Here is a 12,898-nt window from a genome sequence, read left to right as displayed (position 1 = left end):
ACAATCTCATTGGCTAAAATCGAGAAACGCTCCGCCTCTTTGCAAATGTGTGTGAAGGGGGAAGTGTCTAAACTTCTATGTCTGATAGCATTTGACCCTATTGCTTTTAGCCTCCTGGCTTTATTATCTATATATACACAGGTACATGTGTATAGGTTCTATAATAGTTCTCCATTTGTTGATTATCAAAGAGAGTTGAAGGAAATGAATTGTGAAACTTCACGGTGTGCTACCCTACAGTACTGTCCTGACCCATACATCCAGCGGTGAGTTGAAACGTGAAGTAACTTCTATCAAAACTTAATTGGAGTGCCTTGTGTATTATGAGTGTTTCTGTCTACAAAGAGCAACCCCTCCTTGTTTATGAGCACAGTGATATTATTTTGGACTTTCTGTGGACTTAAAGTGGTCTGTGGGCATCTTTTCTAATTTTCTTTCTTAGTTCATGTCTGGATCTACAAAGTGACAAAGTTGGAAGATTTCTATGGTTTCTTAAAAAAATAATTATCACACCATTTGCAGATGTTTAAAATCTGTTATTTGCCTTGCTCAGCACTCACCCACCCAAGAAGAAGAAATTTCATTGGTCAGGGATATAATAATCTATGGACTATCTTCAAGTCAAAATAAACACGGAATAATTTTGATTTGTACATTAAAAATAGATGAATAGCCATTGTTATGCCAACAGATTGTGGCTTGTCATTTTGGCTCTAAGAAATATTTTCTTCTTGATTTGTTTCATAACAAACATCATCTTTTGACAAATCTGACTTTTAAAATTTATGATTGTACTGAATTTTATTTATGTTTATAGGAAGGAACATTTGCCTAGCACTAAGAGGGGATATTAGTGAGTGTGCATGATGTGTGTGTATGTGTTTCAAATTAGAGTTTGCTATTTTTAAACTGGTAAATGAAATCTGAACAGTGTTTTTCCAGTCATAAAGTTATGGGAGATATTTAAGTCGTATGTAGCGTGTGATGTTGTTAATTTAACAGCATGAGATTTGATGTTGGAATTTCATACTTTATTTTATAAGACTAATGAGAGAGGTCCTCTGAGTGTTGAAAATGGTGGGGTTCCAAAGGGGTTAACTTGTCATTCACCACCGAGGCTTATTGGAAGCTCATACCAGAAGTGGAGTGGGCTCTCTGGGCAGGGCTCAGTTACTGTCACATTGCCTAGGCAATTACGGAAGATGTGTGATCTTTTTTCATTAATATGACTTGTCACCATGTAGGACACTAATGTGGACGATGTAGACTTTGCTCCTCTTCCTGTGAGGTTTCTGGTGGGCTCTCTGAGAAAGCAGAAGCAGAAAAGTAAGGCAGAAAGGTAAATGGTGGAGAAAGAAAAGAGAGGGAGAAAAAGGAAAAAAAAAAGAGAGAGAGAGGGAAAAAGTCTGTGGTCTTCAGGTTGAAATGAGAAACACGAATGGTGATCTAATTCCTGCCTTGCTCTCTGCCACGAATCACAATGTTAGCATTGGAGGTGGGGGTTGGGTCAATAAAGAGCACAACACCCAACATTTTCTAGTTCTCAAAATAGTTTTCCAGACTCAAAATTTTCTATTCTACTAAAAATCTTTTGAAGTGGTATTCTAAGAGTATAGTTCTCATGAAATATTAGCTGTATAATGCTTCCCTTGAGGACATCTTTTTTAAAGTAGGTACTTGGATCTACCTCAGCTCCAGAAGAAACTTTCTTCTATTGACTAGCAACCCACACGTCAACCTGTACGCCCCTGTCTACAGGCATTTCCAGTGATTGATGAGAGAAGCCTGGAAATATAAATAAATGAGAAAATGGCTTCTCATATTGTCCTAACAACCTGTTAATTCATGGAACAAAAATCATCTGTTTTTGACATACTGTAAAATTCAAAATACTAATAGTGCATTGAAACAGTTTAATAAATTGTGTTCGGCAAGATTATGTACCCTCCATTTGTAATGAAAACTTAACTTGCAAATAAATAAAAGAGCAGAGAAATGTTTGTTGCTGAGCATCTATTCTGTGCAAGGCACTGGAAATAGCAAAATGAGTAAGGTACGGCTATAATGTTCGTTTATTTAACTCTATGGTACTTATATACTTAATAACAGATACATTTTTCCCAAATATTTTAACTGTTTTGCCACGTATTTTAAAGACTGAATTATTACTATTTTCCTGTCCATACTACTTAGTGAATAAATGAATATGTGGATTATCACTGTAAGAAATCTACGATACCGTGTGTTGTCAGTGTAAGAATAAGTAACATTCTCTTCAATGCCTGGTGAGTGAATGGGTTTGAGTTGCTTTTTCTTAGCAGACAAACCTTGTAGTTCTCAGTTTACAAAATCTATTTTAAGAAAGACCAAATTTAATCATTCCATAATCATAGTCATCTACATAGTTAAATTTGTCTTTTTTCCTGACCTTGTCTTTAGAAAAAAGTCATGAAAGGGAATTTTCAAAAAAGGAAAGAACAGGATATCTTGTTATTTTTAACTCCAAGCTACCTTAATGCATGGTTTCCTTTTATCACAGAATAGAATAAATGAGAGATGCTATTATCATTTATTACTGAATGTTAATGCCATTCCCAAAAAGCCAATTTCAAAGTTCTATGATAATCATTCTCTCAGTTAAAATTGGGATTTCGCCCTGTCTTATTTTTCTTTGCACCTAAACATATTGACATACTATACATTTAGTTGTACCCCAGTGTTGATGCTAAGTTAGTCTTTGCAAAAGCTTTTCTGATAATCAAAAGAGCATGAAAACTATAGAGCTAAGATTTCCCCTTTGATGATATTGACCATTACAAAGAAGAAGAAAAGGTGGGGAAAAAATCACAAGTCTTGTCATTTTATTGCTAACTTAATTTTAACAAAAATATCGAAGCATAGATGAAATTATGCCAGATCAATAAAGAAGAGCGAATGGGTAGATTACCATTTCCTTAAAAATGAAAAGTATCAGCAGTGAGTTCTGTTTATTTTTTATTAGGTGAAAACTCAAAATGAATCGAAAATGTAGCATTTTAGAATCTAAATCTCTGTCAGTTTATTGTTGGGTAATAATTCGGGTCTTCTTTCACACTTTAGTTTTTAGAATTGCTATCTAGTTTTTAAAATAGATTTTTAAGCTGAGTAATTAGAAAAGACAGACTAAATCCTTTCAAAATATAATTTTGCAAATAAACCAGTTAATGTGATAAAAATGAATCAAGATCAAATTTTGAAATAATATGATAGCTGAGGGCCAAAAATAAGAGAAAATGCAGCATATTACAATTCGAGCCACTTGCGAGATAATATTGTATTATTTTTGCCAGTCAATCCAAAAAAGCTCAAACTGCTAACATGGTATATGGATGAGTAAGAAGCATTTCCTGTGTAAATTGCATATTGATTGTGAATTTTATGCTTTACCAGTTAAAAGGTCAACTCTATTAAGTACGTTTTCTAAATGTATCCCAAAAGGAAGTGTGGTGACAGAGAACTTCTAGTGGAACATCATTTTGTTTATGAGAGAATATCACAGAAGGGCAGTTGTAGTTCTGTGTTGGGTGTCCTCTACCGGCTTCTCCACGTGCATCCTCCATTCTTCTTCTTGTTCTGTACCTCTGGAAGCTGACTTCTAAAGGCTACCCTGACCCTTCCTTTCTCCTCTGGTTTCCTCTTGGGTTAGAAGTGCATAAGAAGATGTGATGAGCACTGGGTGTTATACGCAACTAATGAATCATTGCACATTATATCAAATCTAATGATGTACTATATGTTGGCTAATTGAATTTAAATTAAAAAAAAAAAGTAGAAGTGCTTGAGGAGGGAAGTTAGGGTATATGTTTCCCTGGCCACTTCCCTGTTGGGTCTTCTCCTAAAGGCTGCAGGTCCTGTCAGGCACCCTTTTGCCATAGGTCCAGGTGCCTACCCTCCTTTTCTTTCAAGCGTAGAAGTGGTAAGCATTCCCAGCCACTACTAACTCCAAAAACCCATATCCTATCCCTTATGCCTTGGCAAATAGTCCCTTCATTAAACTCTCTACAGTCACTCTTTTTTCAAGTGCTCTTATTCCTGTCAGGATCATGGCAAGTACAAAAATAAAATACATGCCCACAGTGCTGTCTATGCACATACAAAGTCCTCCAAAATTGATATAACATATAATGATACAACTTCTGATGTAACATAAAGGATGTATCTACTCACTGCAATGAGCAAACCAGCTTTTAGTAAAGCTAATCCATTCATTTTAGCCATCTCCATAATCACTGTTTCTCGATCCATAACAAGCCAACATGCTACAGTCTGTGTATGTTATTTCTATCAGCACTTGAATTGAAGCAAGGCAGAAGGCAGGAAGAATTGGTTCATAAAGAAATATGAAAGTACAATTTATCAACAGGGACTAACGTATCCATCAGTTGTAATGAAGAAAAAAAAAAACTGCTTCAAACCCTTACAATTTTCACAAGAATAAATTCTAAAAGACCGTTATGATCATTTGTGGTTAGTCCAAAGTATGATGCATTATAATTCTAGATGCTACCCCTGGGCTGTAAGTCCATTTAAATGGCAGGGAGGCAGGGAAGTGTGTTCGCTGAGTGCACATAGAATTTGTCAAAAGATCTGAATAATAGTCTTAACTCCACCACTAACTGATTATATGACCTTCATGAAATTATTTAAGCTATTTAAATGAAAGTTTCCTCATAAAGTAGTTAGGGATTACAACCTCTGATCTACTCTTCACAGCTGGGACGTGGAGAAATTATATAGGAACCCAACACAACTCTGAAATGCATTGCCTTAGTGTATTCCTCAGTTTTCCTATTGTGTGTGTAGCACACCAACACACTGGGGATTCCTTTCCAGCAATAATTGTGTCCTCATGTGGGTATACCTTAAGTTCCATTTTGCCTGATATCATTAAGCGTCTTGGTATGATCTTGGCTTGTCTCTCTCAATGTTTATACTTCACAATTCAGATTGAGAAATCTGAATCCCAGAGGGGTTAAGTGATTTTTTTTTCCCCCCAAATCACAGAACAAAATAGTAGCAGAACCAGATCTAGAATTTAAGTCTCGTGATCCTGTTCAACATTATTTCTACCACAGAACATATTATCATTTTATTAGAACTGTACAGAACTTTACCGTTAACGAAGTTATTTCCCAGTACCTTATGTATCTGATCCACCTGGGAGGTGAGCCGGTGTGGTAGGCAGAATAATGGCCTCTAAAGATGACCAGGTCCTAATCTCCAGAACCTGTGAATGTGTTCTATTACGCAGCAAAGGGGAATTAAGGTTTCAGATGGAATTAAGGCTGCTAATCATCTGATCTTAAAATAGGTAGATTATCTTGGATTACCCATGTGGTTTCAATGTAATCGTGAGAGTCCTTAAAAGTGGAAGTTGGAGGGAGAAAAAGAGTCATTGATGTGATGTGAGAAACGACTCAACAGATTTTGAAGTTGGAAGGGGATCATGCGCCAAGCAAGGCTGGCCCCTCTAGACGCTGGAAAAGGCGAGATGACAGATTTTCCTCTACAGCTTCCAGAAGGAATGCAGCCCTGCCAGCACCTTGATTTCAGTCCGGTGAGACCAGTGTCAGGCTTCTGACCTACAGAACTCCAAGATGATGCATTTATATTGGCTTAAGCCACAAGTTTGTGGTAACTGGTTACAGCCGCAGTATGAAACTAATTCGCCAAGCAAAGGATTTTTATCCCCAAATTGTAGATATGAAAACTAAAACTATGTTTTGTTTTGATTTGTTTAACTAAAGGATTCCAGGAATTAATTAATTAATTAATTTATTTATTATTTCTTGGTGCCGAGTGGGGATAGTAGGAGATATAAGATACAATCCTAGACTCAGGGAATCTAAAGTAGAATTGCATATATAGAAATCATACAAGGAGGTTCAAGGAAGGTTAGGAAGATGCCTGCTTGCTGAAGACTGCCAAGTGCAAAGCGCCCACCCTGGAGGCAGCAAATTGGAAGGGTGATTCTTATTAGTAGCATCTGTTAATGTTCCTCAACATGCTTTACGTGGTGTTATATTTCTATTCAAATTGTAGAAGGTAACTGATGCCCAAAACTGTAATGCCCAACTTCAGGTTCAGGAAAACACAGTAACATACATTTTCACTTCTGATGTTGTCAGGAATTCTGAGAGATGTTACATACACAGCCTGAGACTATGATTTGATGAGTCTAGGTGGAGCCTTGGGATTGCATTGTAAACAAAAACAAACCATTTCGATTCATGTTGTTCTCAGTCCACTACTGAAAAAACAGCTCTAGGCCTTCGGATGCTGTAAGTTTCCCAGTTAATTTTAGGTTTACAATTACATTGATACCTTTCTCTGGGAAATGGAGGGTGAGGGGAAGGAATGCAAAACTAGCATTTTTTATCAAGCACCACAGAGGATTCATTTGTTTGCACAGTCAATTTTGAGACCGCTACAGTGAGGCAAACTTGGACCCAGGGTCCCAATAGAAGCTTATAAAAAGGTACCCAATGATATGAACAACACATGCCTTCCTACAGGGAGACCACGTTCTCACTTTACTTAAGAGCCAAATGGATTGTGAGATTAAAGTAGCAATTTTCAATCTGTTTCAAGTCAAGAGAGCCAAGTTTCTGATTAGCTGTTTTGCAGCTCAAATTTGTCCTGACAGAGTTCCTATCTCCTTTAAATAACTCGCCAGGAACAGTCCTCAAGCAACAAGTGATGGATGGATAAAGCACTATAATTATGATCAAAGTCCAAAGACTTCAGTCTATGTAATTATGCACTTCCCAACCTCTGAAAGTCACTTTGTTCCATTTAAAATAGGATGAGAAATGGACATGAGGTGATGTGTACTTATTGGTTAGTCAAGGTTTGGGAAATGACAGTTATTAACATGTCGGTTTTACCTTAAGCCATAATATTTGGGGGATAATTTAAATGGAGAGAACTAATTGTCACTCTGTTCTTATTGTTTGCCTTCTATTCTCCTTTTATATCTGAGTCTTTATTACGAATTACCTCTAAATTCAGAAATCATTACAGGAAAGAAAAATTTTGTAAGGCTCAAAATCCCCTTGCCACTTTCAAATTTCCAGTACCTTTTTCTCTTTTTCAAATGAGCAAACTTAATTTGTCAAGTTGAACAGAAAACACCCTTTCTCACTTTCTATGAACTTGTTTAGCTTTCTTATAATTGAGGGGAAAACCAGCATCACAATAATATTAAAACTGATAAAAGCATTTTGACTCAAGAAGTACAAAATTGGATGGTGGTATGATAATTTAATCTACCACGTGGTTACATAGGGTGGATTTTTAATGTAAGCTTTTTTTACAAATGGTGGTGTAGATTGAAATAAATAATAGAAAACACACAAATTCATGAGGGGGTAACACTGCAACAGACTTTGCCTTCTGAAGTTAAATATGTTATACCTTAAGATTATTAACTGTATTTAACCTGCTTGCCCTATCATATCCTGACATTTTATCAAAGTGGTCAATTCTTAGAGCTTCCTTAAAAATTCCAAGCTTTGTGGGGTTGCCTGGGTGTTACAGTCGGTTAAGCATCGGACTCCTGATTTCGGCTCAGGTCATGATCTCAGGGTCCTGAGATTGAGCCCTGCGTCGGGCTCTGTGCTGGGTGTGGGGCCTGCTTACGATTCTCCCTCCCCTCTGCCTCCTCCCTCTTAAAATACGTAAAGCTTGGTATTTTTTTAATCTGAAATTCATCATTAGTTTTTCTTCTTTTTTTTTTTTCTGGTTCAGCCAAACTTCCATTTTTATGCTTGAATTTAATAATGTCATTTACTTCTTAACTACATAAATAAAATAAATATATTTATCAAAGTTTTCATTGAGAAAAATATCTTCCAACTTTTCTATAATATTGCAACCTCCTCCAAATAGAAAGTGCTAATAAGATGTGTTTCCATTTTATCTTTCTTTTTCACACTTTTCTTATCTCAGGGAATGTACGAAAACTTTGTTAGACAGGGTTTTCAGACTAAATTATGAGCAATCTAAACACTTCCAGTCAAAATGAATTTTTTCAGCATCTTAATTGATACTCTCTGATGTGATAAATCTTTGCACCTGTGTCAATGATTTTTTTTAAGTATCCTGTAGAGGCTGATGTGGATCTAATTGAGATTTCTTCACTAAAACTTGGCATATTAATAAATCCCTTATCTTCAAGTTAGTGCTGATGAATGTAGGCCATCCTCGGTGTTGCATGGGCACTGACGTGCTTGCTGCAGAATCTCATGTAGAATCAAGTCTTCTCACTGAGCACAAGCCTTCAGTGTTGTCCTCCCTATGAATTCACTACCAGCCCTTCTATCTGGCATTCCAGGTACCACCTTACCTTCCTATGTACAATTTATATACAATTTTTTAAAGATTTTATTTATCTATTTGACAGAGAAAAGAGTGTGAGGGCACAAAGCAGGGAGACAGAGGGAGAGGGAGAAACAGGCTCCCCGCTGAACAGGGAGCCTGACATGAGGCTCGATCCCAGGACCCCTGGATCATGACCTGAGCTGAAAGCAGCCGCTTAACCAACTGAGCCACCCAGGCACCCCTATGATTTTATCTCTAATTCTTGAATCCTTCAGAGCAGTAAGGTAGAGAGCTTGTTATTTTGTGTTTTTGTTTGTTTTCCTCTCTCTACTTTTCTTCTTCCCTTCTTTTTCCTTTCACAGAAGCTCTGTATTTCTTTGCTTCTTGGGAAGACAGAATATATATGAAAAAGCCAAAGAAATCACAAAGCACTTTTTTTTTTTTTAACCAGTCCAAGCTTCTCTCTACAAAAGTGAAATTGGGGCATTTTGTAAACAAAAAAATAAGAAATTGTGACAGTAACATATCCAAAATAAAAACACATGAAACTGACATATAATTTTGGGTTTTATAAGAAAATTGATTTTTTTAGTATCTCGTTTATCTGAGTTGCTAAGCACATTTTTAAAGGAGTTTTGTAAATTAGCTAATATTAAAATAAATTGATAAAACTGCTGGTTTGGGTGACTGGGACTAGAAAGAGAGAAAGGATAATGCTTTAAATAGTTCAACATTGTAAACTACAAAACTATTCAAAAATGTTCGGTAAATACTTAATCTTAGATTTTGGATATATGATAAGAAATTTAAAAATTCAGAGGTTTTTAGTAGTATTTCTACTGTAGCAAAACTGGCTCTAGAATCATCTGAATTAAGTGTGAGGTAAAGAAAGATTGTTGAAGCTCAGGAGGAAACATAAATGTTAGAACACTTAGGTATCCTCAGATGAAACATTCAGATAAAGGTACTTGTGACTTGATATTAATGATATCAAAAATTATGTATTAGACAAATAACATGTTCCCAACAATAATGGAAGCCAACAAGGAAAAATCTAGTAAAATAGTTGTTTTTTGGTTCCTAATTTTAATATGTGGAAGTTATAATAAAATAACAAATGTTTTATTCATTATATAAATTATATAATAACTTTCAATTTGTCATGTATTTTTTTTGTGTGTGTGCAAAGGAACTGAAGTATGTTTATTGCAATATTGTTTGTAGTAACAAAGGCTGGAAAAACTTAAATTTCCACCAGGAAGAACTGATAAAATAAATTAAGCTATATTCATACAATAGAATACTATTCAACCAAAAGAAAGAATGAGATAAATTTAATAAAAATAAAAATATGTAATGATTTCCAATATAGTTTTTTAAAATTTTTTTTATTGTTATGTTAATCCCCATACATTACATCATTAGTTTTAGGTGTAGTGTTCCATGATTCATTGTTTGTGCATAACACCCAGTGCTCCATGCAGAACGTGCCCTCTTTAATACCCATCACCAGGCTAACCCATCCTCCCCCCACTCCCCTCTAGAACCCTCAGTTTGTTTTTCAGAGTCCATCGTCTCTCATGGTTCGTCTACCCCTCCAATTTCCCCCCCTTCATTCTTCCCTCCTGCTATCTTCTTCTTTTTTTTTTTCTTAACATATATTGCATTATTTGTTTCATAGGTACAGATCTGAGATTCAACAGTCTTGCACAATTCACAGTGCTTACCAGAGCACATACCCTCCCCAGTGTCTATCACCCAGTCACCCCATCCGTCCCACCCCACCCCCCACTCCAGCAACCCTCAGTTTGTTTCCTGAGATTAAGAATTCCTCATATCAGTGAGGTCATATGATACATGTCTTTCTCTGTTTGACTTATTTCGCTCAGCATAATACCCTCCAGTTCCATCCACGTCATTGCAAATGGCAAGATCTCATTCCTTTTGATGGCTACATAATATTCCATTGTATATATATACCACTTCTTCTTTATCCATTCATCTGTCGATGGACATCTTGGCTCTTTCCATAGTTTGGCTATTGTGGACATTGCTGCTATAAACATTGGGGTGCATGTACCCTTTCTGATCCCTACTTTTGTATCTTTGGGGTAAATACCCAGTAGTGCAATTGCTGGATTGTATGGTAGCTCTATTTTCAACTTTTTGAGGAACCTCCATACTGTTTTCCAGAGTGGCTGCACCAGCTTGCATTCCCAACAACAGTGTAGGAGGGTTCCCCTTTCTCCGCATCCCTGCCAACATCTGTCATTTCCTGACTTGTTAATTTTAGCCATTCTGACTGGTGTGAGGTGGTATCTCATTGAGGTTTTGATTTGGATTTCCCTGATGCCGAGCAATGTTGAGCACTTTTTCATGTGTCTGTTGGCCATTTGGATGTCTTCTTTGGAAAAATGTCTGTTCATGTCTTCTGCCCATTTCTTGATTGGATTCTTTGTTCTTTGGGTGTTGAGTTTGGTAAGTTCTGTATAGATTTTGGATACTAGCCCTTTACCTGATATGTCATTTGCAAATATCTTCTCCCATTCTGTCGGTTGTCTTTTGGTTTTGTTGACTGTTTCTTTTGCTGTGCAAAAGCTTTTTATCTTGATGAAGTCCCAATAGTTCATTTTTGCCCTTGCTTCCCTTGCCTTTGGCGATGTTTCTAGGAAGAAGTTGCTGCGGCTGAGGTTGAAGAGGTTGCTGCCTGTGTTCTCCTTTAGGATTTTGATGGACTCCTGTCTCACATTGAGGTCTTTCAACCATTTGGAGTCTATTTTTGTGTGTGGTGTAAGGAAGTGGTACAGATTCATTCTTCTGCATGTGGCTATCCAGTTTTCCCAACACCATTTGTTGAAGAGACTGTCTTTTTTCCATTGGACATTCTTTCCTGCTTTGTCAAAGGTTAGTTGACCGTAGAGTTGAGGGTCCATTTCTGGGCTCTCTATTCTGTTCCATTGATCTATGTGTCTGTTTTTATGCCAGTACCATACTGTCTTGATGATGACAGCTTTGTAATAGAGCTGGAAGTCCGGAATTGTGATGCCGCCAGCTTTGCTTTTCTTTTTCAACATTCCTCTGGCTATTCGGGGTCTTTTCTGGTTCCATACAAATTTTGGGATTATTTGTTCCATTTCTTTGAAAAAAGTGGATGGTATTTTGATAGGGATTGCATTGAATGTGTAGATTGTTCTAGGTAGTATTGACATTTTCACAATATTTGTTCTTCCAGTCCATGAGCATGGAACGTTTTTCCATTTCTTTGTGTCTTCCTCAATTTCTTTCATGAGTATTTTATAGTTTTCTGAGTACAGATTCTTTGCCTCTTTGGTTAGATTTATTCCTAGGTATCTTATGGTTTTGGGTGCAATGGTAAATGGGATCGACTCCTTAATTCCTCTTTCTTCTGTCTGTTGTTGGTGTATAGGAATGCCACTGACTTCTGTGCATTGATTTTATATCCTGCCACTTTACTGAATTCCTGTATGAGTTCTAGCAGTTTTGGGGTGAAGTCTTTTGGGTTGTCCACATAAAGTATCATATCATCTGCAAAGAGTGAGAGTTTGACTTCTTCTTTGCCGATTTGGATGCCTTTGATTTCTTTTTGTTGTCTGATTGCTGTGGCTAGGACTTCTACTACTATGTTGAATAGCAGTGGTGATAGTGGACATCCCTGAGGCGTTCCTGACCTTAGGGGGAAAGCTCTCAGTTTTTCCCCATTGAGAATGATATTCGCTGTAGGTTTTTCATAGATGGCTTTTATGATATTGAGGTATGTACCCTCTATGCCTATACTCTGAAGAGTTTTGATCAAGAAAGGATGCTGTACTTTGTCAAATGCTTTTTCTGCATCTATTGAGAGGATCATATGGTTCTTGTTCTTTCTTTTGTTAATGTATTGTATCACGTTTATTGATTTGTGGATGTTGAACCAACCTTGTAGCCCAGGGATAAATCCCACTTGGTCGTGGTGAATAATCCTTTTAATGTACTGTTGGATCCTATTGGCTAGTATTTTGGTGAGAATTTTTGCATCCATGTTCATCAGGGATATTGGTCTGTAATTCTCCTTTCTGATGGGGTCTTTGTCTGGTTTTGGGATCAAGGTAATGGTGGCCTCATAAAATGAGTTTGGAAGTTTTCCTTCCATCTCTATTTTTTGGAACAGTTTCAAAAGAATAGGTATTAATTCTTCTTTAAATGTTTGGTAGAATTCCCCTGGGAAGCCATCTGGCCCTGGGCTCTTGTTTGTTGGGAGATTTTTGATTACTGCTTCAATTTCCTTAGTGGTTATGGGTCTGTTCAGGTTTTCTATTTCTTCCTGATTCAGTTTTGGTAGTTGATACATCTCTAGGAATGCATCCATTTCTTCCAGGATATCTAATTTGCTGGCATAGAGTTGCTCATAATATGTTCTTTTTTTTTTTTTAATTTTTTTTTTTTAAAGATTTTATTTATTTGTGTGAGAGAGAATGAGAGACAGAGAGCATGAGAGAGAGAAGGGTCAGAGGGAGAAGCAGACTCCCTGCTGAGCAGG

The 12,898-nt window shown here is 36.8% G+C and overlaps 1 protein-coding gene across 4 annotated transcripts in view; it reads left to right on the top strand.

The window, feature by feature from the left end:
• Positions 1–204: 204 nt before the first annotated feature.
• TP63 (tumor protein p63) overlaps positions 205–12,898 on the top strand; it is a 227,836-nt gene continuing 215,142 nt past the window's right edge. For all 4 annotated transcript variants that reach the window (XM_032406166.1, XM_032406165.1, XM_032406167.1 and 1 more), the window contains exon 1: positions 205–266. In XM_032406166.1, the coding sequence (XP_032262057.1) occupies positions 205–266 (62 nt within the window). The remainder of the gene's footprint in view (positions 267–12,898) is intronic.

Source organism: Phoca vitulina, unplaced genomic scaffold, assembly GCF_004348235.1.
Source record: "Phoca vitulina isolate PV1807 unplaced genomic scaffold, GSC_HSeal_1.0 scaffold8, whole genome shotgun sequence".
In the NCBI taxonomy this organism is placed as follows: Eukaryota; Metazoa; Chordata; class Mammalia; order Carnivora; family Phocidae; genus Phoca; species Phoca vitulina.
This window is presented reverse-complemented; position numbering and strand designations above follow the sequence as displayed.